This window comes from Pieris napi, chromosome 14, assembly GCF_905475465.1.
Source record: "Pieris napi chromosome 14, ilPieNapi1.2, whole genome shotgun sequence".
NCBI classification, from domain to species: Eukaryota; Metazoa; Arthropoda; class Insecta; order Lepidoptera; family Pieridae; genus Pieris; species Pieris napi.
In genome coordinates, this window is record NC_062247.1 from 10,486,109 (window position 1) to 10,506,647 (window position 20,539).

A 20,539-nucleotide genomic window follows, 5' to 3' on the forward strand; every position below is an offset into this window, starting at 1 on the left:
TATATTTTGTGTATTAAACTTACTTGACACTTGATTTTATTTTATATTTTTTTACAGTGATAGTAACTGTATTTCTATTAAATTAAATACTATACGTATTTAGTATTTTACTATTGATACTTAAAATGACTAGCATTGCATGGAAAACTAAAACTATATCTAATATTAGGTCCTTACATATGAAATTGGCGTTTTACGTTTTGGCCACTTTGACCTCAAATATCTCCTCTTTGGTTAAGAATTCCAAATTAAAATTTGTACAGCTATTTACTCATGTATTTGTGCTTCGATGACCGTCATTCATTTGTTTTTTTCTTCTGCTTTTTTCTGTTTGCGTCACTCATTTTACAAAATGGAAAACTTAAAGTATCGCATTATTTACGAGTACGTGTTCCGCCGTGGCACTAGTGCTGCGGAAACGACTCGAAGGGTGAATGATGTGTATGGCGGTCATGTTGCAAAAGAAAACACAGTTCGTTTTTGGTTCCAACGTTTTCGTTCTGGAAATTTCGACCTGCAGAACAAGCCCCGTGGACGGCCTGAGACCCAAGTTGATATTGAAGTATTGAAGGCTATTGTGGAAGCGGATCCATCGCAAACCACGTCCGAGTTAGCTGCAGGCTGCGGTGTTAGTGATAAAACTGTTTTAATTCACTTGAAGCGAATTGGGAAGATTAAAAAGCTTGAAAGATGGGTACCTCACAAATTGACTGAAGCAAACCGGCAAACGCGCGTCAACTGCTGCGTTACATTACTGAACCGGCACAATAATGAAGGTATTTTAAACCGAATCATTACCTGTGATGAAAAATGGATTCTTTACGATAATCGGAAGCGCTCAGCGCAATGGTTGGATCCTGGCCAGCCAGCCAAATCCTGCCCCAAGCGAAAATTAACCCCAAAAAAGTTACTTGTAAGCGTTTGGTGGACTAGTGCCGGTATTGTTCATTGCAGTTTTCTCAAATCTGGCCAGACTATTACGGCTGATGTCTATTGTCAGCAATTGCAAAGCATGATGCAAAAGCTAGCGGCTAGACAACCTAGGCTGGTCAATTGCTCCGCGCCACTGCTACTTCACGACAACGCTAGACCACACACTGCACAACAGACGGCTACCAAATTAGAAGAGCTTCAATTGGAATGTCTAAGACATCCTCCGTACTCCCCGGACCTTGTTCCAACAGATTACCATTTTTTTCGAAATTTGGACAACCTCTTGCAAGGGAAAAAAATTAACTCTGATGGGGCAGTCCAAATCGCCTTCACAGATTTTATTCATTCCCGTCCGACTGGTTTTTTTAGTAAAGGGATCAATGAACTACCTATGAGATGGCAAAAGTGCATAGAAAACAATGGTTCATACTTTGATTAATTAAATATATTATATTTAAAAATATTCGACTTTTTGTTCCTCCCATACAAAACGCCAATTTCATATGTAAGGACCTAATATATAAAATTCTCGTGTCACAGTTTTCGTTGCCATACTCCTCCGAAACGGCTTGACCGATTTTGATGAAACTTTGTGTGCATATTGGGTATGTCTGAGAATCGGACAACATCTATTTTTCATCCCCCTAAATGTTAGGGGTAGTCCACCCCTAAATTTTTTATTTTTATTTTTTAGATATTTTTTTTAGTTTTTATTTTTTTATGATACAGCATTAAAAAATACATACAACCCCTAATTTTCACCCCTCTACGATCAACCCTTATTTTTTATTATAAACGATAAACATGGCAAAACGACGTTTGCCGGATCAGCTAGTTTACTATAAAACACAACTTTATTCGGAATAATCAAAATCAAACTCCAAAAAATCAATATGCACAGATTCATCAGAGTCATTGCTGTTAACTATTCGGAAAAAATATATAATAGAAATAAAAATGAGTAATTGCATGAAGTATCAAGACAATAAATCATACTAACCTATGACATTCTGTGTTGCCATCTGAAAGTTTTCAAATAATTCAATTATCTTCTTTCATTAACCAGACTCTAGTTATTGAATTCTAAAACGAAAACAGTTTCCTAAAGCAATATCCAATATCTTTTTATTCGTTGAATACCATAGTAATTGGCTAATGAAAATAGTAGACTAAAGGTCATAATTAACCTTTGTAAGCTTCGAGCACTGCCTGGTACGGGGCGAAAAAATAAATGAAGGACGGGCCGCCATAATTAGATTTGACAATTTGCTCTTAATTTTTTCAATTGGGACAAACACGTGAAATTAAAATTGCCGTCGAGAGAATGTATCAAATCAAATGTCGTGTCGTCAAATATTTTAATAATACTTTGTCATGAGATTATATACAATTCTATACCTGCAATTCGTTTGCTATTAATATATATTTTTTGACATATAATAAAAAGGCGCAGTCATCGCAGCCATAGACACCTATTTTTGTTGGGTGCGTTGCCGGCCTTTGAGGGAGGAGTACACTCGAACTTTGAACATTTGGAGGTCGTATCTCTCAGGGAAGACCCCCATAGGGAGTGGATTCCACAGTTCGCTAGTTCGCAAAACAAAATGGCTTGTGAAACGGACTGTGGAAGTAATATAAAAGATAATAGATAATAATAATATAAGAATAAAGATAATAACAAATAATAATAAACTTTATTCATAACAAAATATGGATCTGACGCTGGTGTTGTGGGTGACTAGACTACAGCTCTACCCAAAGGAATGCATCTATATATATAAAAATAAAACCCGTTTTCCGTTCTCACGACCTAACATGAAAACGGCTTGACCGATTTGTCTGATTTTTTTTTGTTGTGTTTTTAATTGTCAGGAGAAGGTTCTTATAAAAGAAAAAAAGAAAAAAATTGTGCGGGAAATTAGAAAATTTAAGAATACTTAACCATCATACAATTGTTATGTGTGCACTGAGTATGGGTTACTTTTTGCAACCTCAGAGTCATAAACATGTAGTAAGGCTTCTGCAGAATAGAAATCGATTATATTGGGATAGGATAAATATCTCAGAATCCATAAATCAAGAGTTTTTTTGCAAAGGAAGAACTGTGTCATATGCCCATGACCATTGAGTTTGTGATATCTTAAACAGGCCGAATATGGTTTTTGTTTCTAGATGAACGTTGGCTTTAGGATATTTATAGTCTGTGGAAGGCTATTTATAGAATTTCTCTGTAATAATCTGAGCTATTAAAGTAAGCTTATTAATTTTCTGTTGATCATTAGATATTTTGCATTTCTCCGGCACGTGTTATCAATTAAGCGCCCACGTAGATATCAAGGAGCAGGTACGTAACGAGAATTGCGAAAGTACATTATATTCCTTAGAAAATTATAAGTAACTGCGCTTTATACTACTACACATTAATTCAAAATTCAATATTATTATTATAAGCTGTGCAATGCTTGCTTGGGGTTATTTGGTAATCACTTGATGCCTTAGCTTGCCTCAACAAATCAGCTATGAACTATTTTGTGAATTTCAGTCTACTGTCTCATTAAATTTCACATTAGATTTTTTAAAATAGTCACTTATAAACAAATCTGGGGCTATTCTTTGGAATCTATGCAATCTCTTGCATAGATTCAAAGCTCTCGCTTTCGGGGATGTTCACGCAAGTAGATAGTGTCACAATTGAGTTAATTTCAAATTACATAATATTATTTAAAATAGGCCCAAGGTGAAAACGTATACGAAAAAGCCCCCAGAAAAAAGCTAGCTAATAATTTATGTATATATATAATATATATATGTATAAGATTTTACCTGAGTTTATTGGATTATTTTTATCACGTCTTCTGTGACCTTTGAGTTTTGATAGAAATGTCATGGGCAATAGGACTTCAAAGAAGCTTTTTAGCGTCTTAAGAGAAATTTTCATAACAAATGTTATCTTTATAAGCATCCCGGTGATTATAAAGATATTATATGATTTTCATTTGTAAATAAATGATAAAATGAGACGCTTAATCTAAGTACAAGGTACTAAAAATAAAACCATGTTACAGGCAAATACTGTTGCTGTTAATTAATATCTGTTCTAAGCAGAACTACACGGAAGACTTAGCTTACAAACAGGAATTCATTTTGAAAATGGAATCCAATCTTGGTAAATTATCGCCATGACACTGGAGAAAAATAATTTATTTCTTTTCAATTCAGTATAAGCAGAGTGTAAGGGAATAACTTAGTTTTTTTCTCACCTCCAACCAGCCAGGACTTTCGAAGCTAACAAATGTTACCAATATAGCTACAAGCATCTCGCGACGCTTAATAAAAACAAACAATTGGTTAGAAATAATATTATATTAAAATAAAAAATTAATACAATGATTTGTAAAGTTTACTCGTACAATTAAAATCCTAAAAATGAAAATAATATTACGTAACCAATTAAAACTAAAAGTTTATCGAGGTCACAAATACACACAAAGTCCGACTATTTTACAAAATATTCTGCATCGCTAACCTTTCAAATATAAGGAAAGCTGAATATTGAAAGTATGAAAATCCTGGATTGTATCTAACAGAGAGGTAGTACTATTTATAAACTGCTCAGCAAAAATCAATGCCGAAGAAATGAATGCACGCGCTTTAAAAGCTTTGTCTATTCTGTGCTTTTTCATAGAGTAACAAAAGTTCCTATTTCTTTTTGTTTAGGTATTAGCTGTTGTATTTGCTTTATTATTCTGAATTCATTTTTATCGAGAAAATTGTTGGTGCCACGGATTTTTATAGAAAATAACCGTGTGTTTTTTTGCATCAACTTGTTTTGCAACATCAGGTGAGCTTCCTGATGTTAAGTGATACCGCCGCCAATAGATACCGCCGCCAATAGACACTCACATTGCACAAGGCTTCAAGGCCAGTAGAAATTCGGTCCTTACCAATTCAAATAACATGTAAATTTATTTGCAGCGGAATAAGGGTGACTTTTGCCAAGACAACTTTATGTTAGACGTAAAGACTAGGCGTTTCTTTACATCGACTCGACACTCGTTTTAGTCTCTATTAAAAAATAATCTTTTCACTACTAAAAACTTAAAAAATCAATTATAATAACTGATCGTAGTTACATTTATTTTATTTGGTAGTATATTATGTTATAAACAAAAAAGGTATAAATTAACTCGCTTGTGTCGGTTATTCATGTCCTTCGCGGTAAAAATATTTAAATTTGTACATATTGTTCGATAATTAAGCGAATAAAGCAAAGATGGCCGTCGTTTGAAACCGCGCTCAAAATGGCAGCTCCTGTCAGCTTGACAGCTTTATGTACGCAATAATAAAATGTTGCGCGTGTGAATGGTTTTTAGGTTGGTCACAGAATAATACAAAAAGGGAACAGATTAATAATATTTATATTAAATAACACTTACGCCCGAACCTAATAACCTATCTCAATCCATTTTTTACCATCTGAGATATTAATCTTATTATTATTAATCCTAATCCAAATGTTGATATGTGTGACAATAACCAATCGACGGTTTGTAATAGCCATCTGTCGATACAAGCTATCCATGGGAGGTCGGATCGGTGCCTGTGGATAGACCTTTGTATGAAAATGACAGTTGACGAAAGCTCGATTCCAACAATTAATTATTTTAACAGATTTTAAAGCCCCATCCACACGCTTGACAAACAATGGCAAACAGCCAACAGCAAACAGCAAACACGGACGTGTGGATGGGTGTTTGTCGTTGTTTGCCTGTTTGTGTTTGTGTTGGGCAGTGTTCGGCATCGGTGTCGGTTTATCTTTCCAGATCAAAGGATGTTTGGCAAACAGTTTGCTACGTATCCACACGTTTGGCAGCGATCAGTATGCGCGCGAGCTTGCGGGAGGCGGACGTATTTACTTGCTACACTTTTTCAATTAAAGCCCAAATAATAGGTCTAAAGCAGTACCTTGTACGATTTCTATGTATTTTAATCATCCACCATCGTCTTTGCTTTCTTCTCTTTTTCCTTTTTTCTTTCTCTTGCTTTAATTTATAATAAAAATATGTCAACCCGAAAGTAATAGCTGCCACAAGCTCGTCGTCCGCCATGTTTGCCGATTCGGAATGTTATGAACGTTCGCCAAGCATGTGGATGGCTGTTTGTGTTGGGTGATTGTGGTTGGTGTTTGCGACTTCGTTTGCTGTTTGCGGTGTTTGTGACAAACAGCCAGCGTGTGGATGCCCCATGACTTACACCAGTTTTTTAAATAATTAAAAAAGCTGTTTGTTATGTTTTAAACATAGACATGTATATTTTAATGTTATTTATACGGTTTTATTTACTTTATTTGGTTTACATTGATTATCAAATATGAGTGTAAACTCGGTAAATTGGAACGACAAAGAGCATTATATCCGTCATCCGTTTTATCAAAAATGGATTGTCTTCGTAGGGTTTGGTTATTGGGATGCAGATAGGAGATCGATCGACTGTCACGGTCGTACAAAATTGTGGGTGAATTATTGGGTTCGGGCATTAACCTATAACTTAATAATCTCTCTAGCGTCCTCCGACGTTTTAAATGTTTTAATTTAAATTAGAATAGCTGATTCATAACGTTATTATACCGTGCGTATAACCAGACACTAATAATTCCAGTCCAATATCTTATCTGTTAAAATTATGTGCGAGGCTTGCTCATATTCCCTAGGGTATCAAAATTGTTATACCGTACCTTTAGTTTATATTGTCATAATAAGAAAGATTTTGTGAACTATGAAAATGTATTTTATTCAACACTTATTATTACGATTATTATTCTATATTTTATTATACAGACTACGAAATATAGTTAAGTAAGAATGTTTTTTTTAATTTAGATTAATTTAAACCAACAGACAATACTTTTCTGATAGAAATATACACGAGTCTGTGGACTGTATAAACTTCGTTACACAGAATACAAAACCATAGAATATAAATAACGTCGAATCTTAAAATAAAAATGTTTTACGAGGCAATAATAATGTCGATAAAGCTATACAAGTGTTGGTTTGATATAATTATGTTTCGGTGTAACACAATGTGTTTTCTTCCTCAATTAGGTTTTTTATCTGTGCCAAATTCGTTACTCATTTTTGTTTACTACAAGATTTTTTGTTTTAATTTGTTGACGCGATTTCGGAAGTATATTTGGACCTTGGTATAGCTTTAATGATAATTCGTGAGACGCGGACATCATATACATACTATTGAGTTCAAGGTTCTAAACTAAACAATCTTAGTTGGAACACTGTGGAACAGATTTGCATACGGTGAATAATAACGTCGTTAGGATGACTTAGATAAGGCACATGGGACTGGCTGTTGATAGAGAAAATTAGCAAACAGATTCACAAATTTGAGACCAATAGTCTAGTCGACAAGTTGAAAATGGTACAAAATAGAGATACTGCTCTTAAAATTATGTGCGATACCTCATTGGATCCGGAATGACGTCTAGAAAAATGTGCTAAAAGCGTGTATTAGCACATAAAAAATTGCAAAAGTTATACACAATTAAAGATGAAAAAAAAATGGCATTTACAACACCGAAAAGTCTAGACCCTAAGATTCCGGCTTATCATTTGGAATACAAAAATAAAAAATTAAATATTTCAGTGGCCTTACAACCTCTTTAGGTCTTGGCCTCAGATTTCTGAATCTGTTTCATGACTATATTTAAATCTAATAGGCAAGTATCAGCCTCCAGTGACTGACACAACGTCGACTTTTTGGGTCTAAGACATGTCGGTTGCCTCACGATGTTTTCTTTCACCGTTCGAGCAAATGTTAAATGCGCACATAGAAAGAAAGTCCAGTGCACAGCCGGGGATCGAACCTACGACCTCTGGTATAAGAGTCGCTCGCTGAAGCCACTAGGCCAACACTGCTCAATTTGGAATACATTCATACATATATATTTGTAGCAATACATAAATCGGCTCTATTTTAAGACGCAATTATATTTTAAAGCAAAATATTATTTTCCAGAAAGTGAAACTAAAATACGTAATTAGTTTTTCATGAGAAACCATTAAAATAATCTAAGTCCTACCTCCACATTTATGAAATTCCTTTAAAGATTATTTACGTTTCCAATTAAAAACCCACGCTGGAAATGAAATAAGTAACAACCCACAACATTCTCTGCTTAATAAAGCTGAGATTCGCAACCCTAAGGTAGTGGATTCTGTCATACATAACCAGAAACACACAGAAAACAAAGGTGAGACTGACGTATATCATAATCCAATACGTTTACATACAAGAGTCATAGTTCGTGCCTCATCTCATCGCCTAGTCTCGACTTTTAGATTTTAAAATCGACACATGATAAACATGTAGCTATAAAGACGAAATATGATTGAACACCCCTGGATGTTCATATTATCTGTTTAGTAAAAAGTCTTATACGTAATAACAATATTTTAACGTGAAAACATAAATACACCTTTTAAAATACAAAGGAAGATCATTTTAACCATTTCTCCTTAAGCCACCCCTTGTTTTACTTCCGGTATTAAAATATAAGGAAAGTCCCTCTGAATTAAGGAACATAATATAAATTGTATTTCTTATGCTAATAAAAATAAATAAGTACTGATATTTTTGCATTTATTCTTTCTTTTCTTTTTTTGATATCTAATGTCCAGTTCCCGAGCCATAAAGTGATCAATTATATCATAATTATATCATATCATAAAGCGATATATTAATAAAGATCCTTTTTAATTCACAATCTGTAGTTAAAATTGACTCTCTGAAACGGTCTACTAGATCTATTGTGTGATATTTGTTATCTGTGACGCTATTCTTTATTCTGTAATTTATTATTTCTGGTGCTTTCCTCGCTCAACGAATAAGTATCGCAATACAGCGAGGAAATGCTGCCAACGTTACCAAAGGTACCACTGCACCGGGACCAAACTTTTTAAATTTGTTTTAATTTTCTATTTATTATTTTTAATTATTATTATTAGTAGGTTAAGAAAATTTTACAAAGTAGTAAAAATGATAACATATTTTCAATGAATTAAAGAAATTCTGTTAAGAATTATAACTGTATACTATAAATATATCACTATAGATCTTGAATTAGTCTCAATCGGATATTTTGATGTATATTTAATCTACCCTTCGAGATAATAATAGACGAATACAAATGTATACATTAAATGGGTATTTTAATTGATTTTATGGGTTCCAGCTTGTTAGTTCGAGCTTTTCAAGAAATGTTTTGCTTTTACACGTTTTGTCGATTAGCGGAATTGTCAAGACGCTGCGGGTAGTCGCTATTTTCCCATTAATCTTTCCTTTATGTATTGAATAAAGGAAATATGGAAAATGTGTTTTATAGAACCCGCTAAGCTGAGTTTTACAATGAAACTTAGGGACTATTTATATCTATTTTCTCTTCTATATTTTAATGTTCTGTATGTATAAATACATGAATAAATTAATGTTTCATCACGTTTTTCTTAAACTGTCAATTGTTAATAAATTAATTTAAAGGCTAGGTAAGGTTTTATGAGTAAGAGAGAACTAAGAATAAATTCATAAACTTGTCATCGTGATATTTACAAGACTTACACATTTCGCACACATTACGCAATCGATGATGTGTTGTCATCCTATGATTTCATGTAAAAATAATTTTTCAATATATAATAATTGGGAGGTCCGTTCTGTAAACCTACTTATTACTTCTCTTACTGATAGTATTGACATGACAAAGAGTCATTTGTCATTTTAAATGTTATAAATTTCAAATTTCTGTTATATTAAATTTATATTTGATAGCTTTTTACTCACGCATCACGCCTGGTACGTTCATCCCAAAACTTCTCCCAAAATGAGGAGCGGTTCCTAAAACGCAAAAAGCTGGTGCTGAGGGTCCTTGGCAAGGTGCTGCTGCCAGCCCCGACCCCAGTGGCCATACTGTGCTCCGAAGCTGAACTCTTTGCGATAAACCCGCTCCCAGCCCCCAAACCAACGGATTGGGACCCCGAACGATGCATCATGTATCCTTTTATCCCAAACTACATTTCTCACTTTGAATGTAATTAAACCGATCACAACGTTTTAATTAACTTTCACTTTGTATCGCGCTAAGCCAATGTCAACGCGATTTAAATACAAGCAATTTATTTTAATTCAAATTTTTCTCAGCACGTCTATTTTGGTTGTCGACTTTAGTATTTTAATACGCACCACTATAGATAAGAATTATAACACGCTATTAATCAGTTAAATCCTTTATATATATAGAATCGGTAGGCCGAGATAGGCTTAAAATACTATAAAAAAGCTTATATTGTAAACATATTGAAATAGCAAAACAGGGCCAACTCGTTGAACCAGTGCGTGACCTCGGTGCCCAACACACCCGATACCGCACGTTTCATAGAAATAGTAAATAGAAATCACTTCACGTTCTTACACAAGAGTCGAAAATAATATTAGATTAGAGCTAGAAAGTCACATCTTTGCGGGGGTTTTTGTTTGTGCGGGGTTTTAAGCGCGGCGGAGCGCTGTGAACGGTGCCTGGTCATGAGCCGTGCCGTCGGCGCGCCGCGCGGACTGTCAATGGAGCTGACGAGCCGCGGGCGAGAGCTGGGAAATCTTGCATCCTTCTCGCACACGCGGCGGCCGCCGAAAGCACCCGACTACGCACGAAGATAATTTTGGCGCTAATGGAAACTGGCAGCGGTGGGCGGTAATCAATGCTACGTGGAAATTGAGAGCCAGGAGGGCATTGTCAAGTTGAATTTAAATCCAGGTGGGAAAATACATTTCCTATGTAGGAAATCAACTAGTATCGGAAAGGTTACTTTACCTACAGCTTATAATCCGTAATTTATAAGAAATAGATCATAACTATTTATCGGTTAGTTTCTTTACGATTTGATGCGTTAGAACCCTACTTCGTTTTACGCTAAATAGAAAATAAATGTTTAAAGAACTTTATTTCTCATTACAAAAAATGTATTTTTTTTACAAGTGAAACTTAATATATACGAATGTGATACACGTCGCCATCAGCCGTCCCCATTTTAGTCTACTAGGCTCATTCTAATATGTAACTTTAATGCCCTTTTGAATTGGTTAAACGCGCTAATATAACGAAATTTAGAAATTAAATAGGTTCTATCTAAGGCCGGAAAGCAGTATGGATCAATAAGGAAAATAATTACCTATACCTATATTTGTATACGTTAAAGGGCATTTAAACTTCAAAGAGTCGATATTTAACCGTCAGTTGCTGAATTTAATTACCTCGCTTGTAAACCAGACAAGCAAACAAACATTGATTTATCGGGACGCGTCTACAAATTACTAAAGCGTTTTATAGACTCATAATTACAAAATAAATTAGCACATTTGCTTCACAAAGTTGGCAAATTGCTAAGCTATAAAATGGTCGATTAAGATTGAATCCGCAACGGAAATTTTCAATAACATGCTTCATACTTACCACGTAGAGCGAGCTAAGTATTAAACGCATTGCAAACAATCACACGAAAGCGCTTCAAAAGCGTGATGTACTAGATGCGCATTTGTTTTACGTTTTACTGCGTGCATACGAAATCACCACAGAGCGGCAAACGCTTGTACGCTAAAAACGATAGTATAGCGCGCCTAGTACGCTAGCGAACACTACTCGAAAGCAAAACTCATAGACGTAACATGCAAATAAAGCGTTGGAAAATACATACGCTCTATCCAGTTGTGCTGCCACATCCACATCCTTGAATCTGTAAGCAATTAAAACATTGGGAGAGAAAGATAGAACACGGGATTTTTTTGCATGTTCATTTCTGGTGCGAGTCTACAGTAATGCAGCACATTTGCGTTTGTGTTAGTGTTTTGAGGCAGTTGTGATAAACGTATATCTAAAGTACGAGTCGTCAATCTCAAATGATTTATTATCTACGAACCTTTGACTAAATTTTAACATAACATTTGTCTCACTGTAAACTCACACTAGGCTCAGTACCCATCACAATCTCGAGTGGATGTGAGATAACAGTCCTTTGAAATAACCGGACATGCATTCTTCAATAACTCAGCTCTTATTAAACGCGCTGGTATTTAAATTAATCTAGATACCTCCGCTTTTATCGTAACTATAAGGTAAACACACAATATGTAGGTAAAGCCAAACATCTTGGGGATACTATATGCTGTATGACAGATACTATCGAGTACTCGATACGGTTTATCTCTATCTATGACAGACGATTCTTTTACGTCAAATATGCGTATAACTTTTAAGTTGCATGCTAAGGTAGAGAAACCATAGACTAGTGTTTTCCAACCTTTTTTGTGTCATAATAAAATTCCTATACCCAATCTTGCACATATTTAAAAAAAAAGGGTGCGTGTACCTATGTACGCGCGTAAGAAGTTATACTTCTTTGGCATTATTAAAAATAGTTTTTGATTGCATGCAAATAATTAATTACAATTAAATAATCAAAGACTGGGAAAGGAGTCATTATAGTCAATAAAGTTCAGTTTACATTTGAAAAATTAAATAAATAAATATTTATTATTTTTCTCTTACATTAAGTGTAACATAAATTCTATTATTATTCGAATGTTGTTTTTAAATTATGTCCAATGCCGTAGCATCTTCCGTGGGCAACTTCATTCTGTTAATTTTGTGTCACGCGCGTGCATCGTAAAACTTCACTCTCATCAATATTTAATAACGCGCCTAAAGAAGTATAACTTCAAAAATTAAATTATACAAAAATTACTAGAAAATTATTAACACAGTGAGTAACAATGATAAACTGAAATTTAAATTCCAAATAATTTTAATAAATATCTTAAATCGAATAGCCAAATAACAATCAAATTTCCCCCAACGTTGGGAAACACTGCTGTAGACTCAATGCTCTTAACACCGAAGCGAAACCCTGTTTTTGATGTAAAGCGTAAAATATCCATGTTCAGATGTGACTCTAAGTGCTGAGTACTGTGGTTGGTGATGGCAATAGCATGGATTTAATATTGAGAACATTGAGCGTGTCCAATAACCCCGTCGACATCCTAACACAAACAACTAGACGTCACAAAAGGATCATACCAAACATTTATAATTAGAAGGCATCCATTAATTACGTGTGTCTTTGAATTAAGACCCTGTTCTTTAGTGGGATTTAGTGCGATTTAGTGAAACGCCCACATTTAAGCGGGATTTAGAAGGGTGTCAAGATTAGCGAGTTGTAAAATAAATAAATTCTTTTTCCTGAATCCTGACAAGAGTCGGACTTAAAACAAAAGGCGACGCATTTCGTTTGATTCTGATTGGTCGGATCGAGTCGCTATTCTGTGATTGGATTCTGTTGACAATAAATAAAATGCGCCATCATTTGTTTTACTCTCTTTTATAACTTATGCTATTTTAAATTAAGAATTGTTTTTCATTCGTAGTAAATGAACGCCTTCTTACATGCTATCGCCACAATTGTGAATAAGCTTTCTACTTGTTAGTCAAACACAACATTAACACTGGTGAGTTAAGCTTTTCGTAGACGCTTGCTTTCTGTGGTTGTTTGGTGTGTGTAGAATCTTATTACGAAGATTTTGTAAATTTTGTCATTGAGTTGAATATCTTTACTATTCTGAACACAAAACCTCAACAGTTTGTTTAAAAATCTAAACATACATAAACGTTTTTGTCGTTGGTCATACTATAAATTGTTTAGTTAATATATAAATAAATAATATCACGTACATTGCTCTACTTATTGGGTAAAAAATAAATTATATTTGAAGTTTGGCTTATGAAACAGATTACGTTGCTTTTGATTCGTTACACAATAAAATCTATAAACAATTTTCATATCAATGATCAGCAATATATAACCTCTAAAGATTTCATTTCGTTCTAAGGAAAACCAAGTGAATAAAGTTTAATTCAGTTATCAGTTAAGAAATGAGTTCTAAAATAAACAAAGAATCCTACATTGTTTCGAAAGTTATTTTAAAGGAACTGTAACATTAAATAATTTTGTTATTTTAATAACATTAAGAATCCGATTCATTAAGATGTCTCGACAGGTTACGAAGAACCCTTAAACCGACATCTTAGGAATATCGATTTTACTCAAGTCGACATTTCGAACCTTTGTCGTCCATTCGGTTTCCGTACACTGAGTACTGAAATTATATGAAAAATATTTCAACCTGTAAAACCAAATTCTTACGGGAAAAGCCTCTTGTATGAGCGAAGTAAAATATGTATTCTATATGGTACTGCAAGTACAAAATACATGAGAGAAAGAATGTTGTGATAGGGAGATTATACTATTGCTCAATCAACTTTTAGCCATGGCTAGACGCTACGTCGGCTTGCAAAGAACACAAAAGAGTTGTAGAAATATACGTACAATCTAATTGTTAAAGAAAAATATCAAAAATTTAATGTTTGTTTACTCCGATAAAGCTACTGAAAATCTGTGTCCGTGTTTTAAAAACACATGTATAAATACATACAATCTAACAGTTAATTAAATATATCGCAAAGGAATATTTGCATGGAAAATTTAATGCTTATTCAGTCCAATAAATATACTCAAAATCTATGTCCGAGTTTAAAATGAACTATAATTATCTCATCTTGAAATTATCTTTAAAAATCACTGTTATATATGTCACAATTAAATTAGTATCGCAGTATTCTAGCAACTCTTACTATAAGAGTATGTTCCAACTTTGTCTTTGATATAAACTTTCAAAGTTAAAATCGAATAAACAAGGTAACATTTTCTTCTTTCAACTTTCACAAATTACGCTGATATTATTGATCTTAACAGGTTTCCTAGTACTTTTTCAAATCAACGATGCAATATTATATAATATCGCTGTGTCATAGTAATACTTATATAATTATTATCTATTAATTATAAGAGTGAAATTAATAAATAAATTACAAAATGTAAATAGACCAAAAATAGATTTCTTTTCAATTTACTCTGATATTCCCTATATGATTGAGATTAACCCTTACATACTTACTAAACCATGTTAACTATATATATAGTATGTACTATTACATGTGACAAGATTCAGTAGATATTATATATGCATCAAAACTCAAAGATAGTTAGTACCTCACGTCGTTTTTGAGTAAGAAAATCAGAGAAACGAAAAATAAAGTATTATATACTTTAATAATTATGTAAATAATTTTGAATTTAAAAAATTATTGGCATTGATATGCGACCATGTAATATGTAAAGTGTAATTACTTAAGGTTAGATTTGCGTAAATAAAGAATAAGTAGGTATATATAAGAGAAAATGATATCCGAATATTACAAGAATAACGAAACGAATAATGAAAGAATAACGTTTCTTAATATGAAATTAGGACAATCATATTATTTATAAACATTATGTACTTGCAGGGGAATTATATTTGTAAGTGTATCGTTATTTCGCAATATCTTAAGTTATTACATATTTCGCCATACCCACGAAAGGATAAAAGAAATTCCTAGCGAAAATCTGTATTTTTACATAGAAACTGTTATAATTCTTAAATTTTGGAAGTATACAAGTATGTATAGTGTTCAAATTGTTCGAAAATACTCTTGAGACAAAAATACCGCGCACGCTTATTGAATTTTTCGTAAGAATTAAAAACGCCTACTAAAACTTTATAGGTTGGCTTAATATTTATGTGTAATGTCTACGTAAGATACTGTTATTAAACAGTTTATGTGCTGGCTATCTTTCATATTAGGTGATAAAGTAATTGTATTTTAGTAGGTATGTTGTAGATTTGTAATTGTATGATTTTTATGTTATTAAACTATTAAATTCTACAAATTGTATAAATTTAAACATAATTATTGTATTACAGCTGCAATTTCTTCACTTCTCTCATCTTTGCGGTCACTAGAATACAGTTCAGGAAGACAAAGGCCAATATTTATACGTATTTAATTGTAAATGCTATAACACTATTATTATTCATATATTTACACCTGATTGAGAAATTTTAACTTTCGAAAAAATCGATTATAAATTTAGAAGCACCGCACAAAATGTGCGACTTGAAATTGCTTTTGACCATTTTGATAACTCACCTTTCGCTGGCAATGGAGCTGTTACGTGACATGGATTTGGGTGACATTTCGAAGTCGGAGTCAGATCGGTAGAGGAAGGATTCGCGGCGCTGCGGCAGTGACTGTAGCACAAGGGCGGCGGACGGCGAGCCGCCCTCGAGCGGAGATCGCGCGCCGCCCGCAACACCGCCCGCCCCACCATTCTCCACATCGAAGCTGAAACAAAGCGTTATTTATAAATATATAATCGTTTACACATATATTATTTTCAAATCATAATCAATATCAATTATTAATCTTATTAATAATAGTAATTACACTATAATACAACGGTTTTCTTGATTCATTTTGAATTATGATTATATATGATGAAAAATAAAAATTATATTTTTTTTTTTTGTTCGCGCTATACAAATGTTTGCCACGTTAATATTATGTCCACTATACACATAGGTATCAAATGACGTCTGCATTGAATATCTGAGTATGTAGACACGGAGCCGTATCGATTTGTGAGAAGTCACAATTTATAATTGCTCCCGAAGCGACGTTGTTTCACAATAGGAAGTGATATCGCCTAGAGCAGAACAAGCTCATTAAAACATTGCATGAAACTTTTTAATTGTATTCATAAAGTTGTTTTTAATAAAGAAAAAAATTGTTTGGATTAATTTTTTTTTTTTCCGCCATTGCTGCAATTCTTGTTGAAGTGAAATAGGCGCATGAGTGTAAAATTTTTTAAAAACGTCACGAAGTTGTACAGCGTTCTTGTCGAAGAAAAGGGGGAGAGCGATTGAGACCGATTGAGAGAGTGTGAGATAATGTTTATGAAATATTAGTAATTTATATTTTATGCAAAATAATTTATTGAAATCTTAAATGACGAATTGTAAATTAAAATGCCACGTGTTTTTATTATCGAAGAAATAAATTAAAAAAAAATATATTATTTGTATTAATTTTCGACACTTAATATTTTAATGACAATTAAATTCATTAAATTCCTAATATATATTCCTTTTCCTTTCCTCTAAGTCTCGGAAATCTAGGGTTTTAGATTTGTATAAATATGAACAAGAGCTAAAAATTAGTTTGTCAAAGAAGTTGTTGTACGCATGTGTACTTTGTACGCAAGCACTTTTTTTGTTTTCAAGGGTAAATGATCAGTCCTCTGTGACTGATAAACATATCTTGAGTCTTATGAGGAGATCAGGTGCTTGTTCCATCGAGCAGTAAGCTCACATGACGCAAATAATGCCGCTCATGACCATCAAATTGCCAGACGCCATGTCGCCTTTTTACGAATTAGTACACTCTTTCTCTACTTCTATTTGACTCTACGTAAAATCGGTTCGCAATATACACACAACATAGTGGTGGAGAGCGGCCAACAGTGCCTTAGTCGCCACAACAGTCAGTGGTGATAACAAAAGTCGAGGTAATAAGATCGATACATCTTTCTACAACGCTTTTGGTGCTTTCATCAATAGAATGGTTGAAGACCAAACATTGCTATCAATTACTACATAGTGTAAAACTTCCTCCCCGACCTATACGCGTATATCGTTTTTTACTATGAGCCCGTGCCAAAACTTGTAGCGCGAGTAACTACAAGTATTGAATAAAACCGTCTGTTCAACTGAAGTTGAAGGTTTAAAATACCTAGCGACATCTGCTAGACACTTTCAGAACATCCATCTCATTTTGTGTCTAGTTAGAGTTTTCCATAAAGTTGTAAAGATTTTCCGGTAGATGTCGTTGTTGACGGAAATAGTAATATGCAATAAATTTAAATTGTAATACATTATGCTAGAATTTAAAAATTTTGAAACGGGTCTTTTATAGCATCAAAATTGTAGTGAACGTAATTTTTTGAAATAAAATATTAGTATTGTGTTTGCGTTCAACCGTGGTTGTACAAATGTGAAAATGTTCTAGTGGGGTAAAAATATATTTATTGATTAAAACCTTTTTTAAATATAGCTTTTAAGTGGTACATTACTTCAAAAGGTAGTGTTTTAAATGATATCCATTTTTTGGAGACTTAAAATAACTCTATATCAATGTATTTCTAAAAATAAAATGTACTGGAAATGAATACTACAATAATAGTGGTAAGCTACTTAAAATAATTAATTTCTATGATTATTGTTTTTTTTTCTTCACCCATCTGCAATCAGCCTCTTGGCTTTTATAATTTTGAGGCAATTCAATGCAAATCCAACAATTTGTTTTCCCTCCGTAACTCGCAAACTGTTAAACTATGGCAAGTCTAGTTATTTCTATGAATTAATTACTCGTTTGAAGTGAGTTGATGTATATTGTCTGAGCCAATGTAATCCTTAATAACGCAATAACCTCTTGGGATATCTTTCTGAAACAATAGTTTAATACCAAAATACGCTGTTTGGGAAACTAAGTAAGGGAGCAATTACATATATAGAATTTCAGGCATCAATTACAACGAAAATGCGTCGGCGAAGTAACGGAAAATACCCTTCTGCGCCCTTTAACATTCGATACCCGCAGTAAAACCTATTTGAAACCAATTTTAAAACAGGAGGTTCAAAATTTCTCGAATTTTTTAGATCAAATCCTGGAAAATTAAATGGAAATCTGTTTTTTTTTTATTTGCTCAACAGTATTCCTACAGCTACTCACTAAACAATATCCAAACAATAACATTGTACACAAAAGCCAAAAACGGAATACACATTCAAACATAAACAAACCACAGTTTCAGCTATATATACAAAAAATATAACAAAGTATATAATATGTATTTATAATAAATTCTAACTTCTAAGATTCACTGATAATTATAATATATATTTAATATAAAGGAAGAATAACAAAGTCATTATTAATAAAAGGTAGGTATCAGACTTTTTTAAATTTTATTTTTAGTTACATTAAATATATCTATTTGCTGGTAATTTGTGTTATAACTTAAGGTATATGATACATGACTGAGTTAAAAATAAATAAAATAAAATAAATAAAGACCGAGGATTTTGAAATAGTTGGGTTTGCCTTGTATTGTATGAAATAGTAAGAGCGATTTTATGGTGATTTTTTTTGGTGAATACAATAGTTTTGGTTTCCATATTAACGTAAAAGCTTTAAAGAGTCAATTTATAAATCATTTATCAAATTAGTATCAATTTTATAAAAGTAATTGACATGGTCGGATACCCGAGTTATCCTAATATTCAAGGATACACAGTACAAAGGCGATTACAGTCGCCCAAAACTTTCAAAGTTCAAGTGTACATGTTCATGTAACGGTTAAACGGGGGTGACGAATCGATTTCTACCTTTTTGGAGACGTGCAATGCACAAACGCGTTACAATCCAATCAAAACCAGACCAACTCACAAACCATGAGCGCTATAACATATTTTTAAACTCTGGGCTTCAGATATCTGTATCGTGTATATTTTGTAATAGGGAAGTAGGTATTCAGCCTTCTGTGCCTGACATATCGTCGACATTTGACTCTGACGGTGGTTTTCTTCAGCGTACTATTATACGTAAATTTACTGCTTTAAGAAATATTTTAATTAGATATTAAAATAAAAGAAAATCAGAGGTGTGATATTTGTTTATGAATGACTCTGCTCCCGCTTAGTATTAGTATTAGTACCGCTTTTTATAAATTTGACGAATACTTAAATGATTCTTATCCTTGGGATTGATTTGCTCCAGTTCAAACAATTTGTATGACTCAAAACTTGGCGATTAGAAAGAGTGGTGGAAAGTTTCTTGCCAGTTCTTCTTGCCCACTCTACGCCCTTGACTTGCGAAGTGGTAGTAAATGTAAATTTACAATTATTTTAACTTTTTTTTGACGTTCATAAGTGTACTTGTTTACCTATATGAATAAAGATATTTTGAGTTTGAGTACCTAACGTATTCTATACTGTGCCGTGTGAGAGCATAGACAGAAAGTCCATGCACAGCCGGGCTTCGAAGCTACGACCATAGGGATGAGGGTCACATGCTGATGCCACTAGGCCACCTGCTCAAGGTGAAACACGTTTTAAAATAGTAATCACGAGGAGTCGTGCGTATGATTATGCCAATTATCATTAATTTCGCATAACTACTATTAAGGGGCCTTACGTCAGAGACAATGATGATTATCAAGGTTTATGTGCTAACACAGCCGGGCCAATTTCATTCTATTTTTATCACATAATTGCACGAATAACTCTTCAACACCTAATTTGTTTGATGATTCTATTTTTAAATCAGTTTAAAGAAACACTTGTTACAAATTCTTAATTATAAAGTTCAAAGGGTTATTTTTGTTATTAATGTAGCAGTAGCATGGTCTATTTTAACTAGAGTTTAAATGTGAAGCTTATGAACGCGTCTAGAATGAATAAAGCAGAGATAAATTTATTTTATTTCTAAAAGGCTATGGAATTGAAGAAGAAGCGGTCATTCAACTTTTATTTCAACGGTCATTAACCTTTA

At 33.3% G+C, this 20,539-nt stretch overlaps 1 protein-coding gene across 13 annotated transcripts in view; it reads right to left on the reverse strand.

Annotated features, from left to right (window-relative positions):
• The window catches only part of LOC125055911 (cAMP-specific 3',5'-cyclic phosphodiesterase, isoforms N/G), a 343,092-nt gene that overhangs the window by 76,011 nt on the left and 246,542 nt on the right, over positions 1-20,539 (reverse strand). For 8 of the 13 annotated variants that reach the window (XM_047658644.1, XM_047658645.1, XM_047658643.1 and 5 more), the window contains 2 exons: positions 16,079-16,273; positions 11,691-11,729 (listed from right to left, as the gene is read on the reverse strand). In XM_047658644.1, coding sequence (XP_047514600.1) covers positions 11,691-11,729; positions 16,079-16,273 — 234 coding nt within the window. Of the gene's footprint in view, positions 1-9,786; positions 10,528-11,690; positions 11,730-16,078; positions 16,274-20,539 lie in introns of those variants that run through there. The other 5 variants (XM_047658638.1, XM_047658651.1, XM_047658641.1 and 2 more) reach the window with 3 other exon arrangements.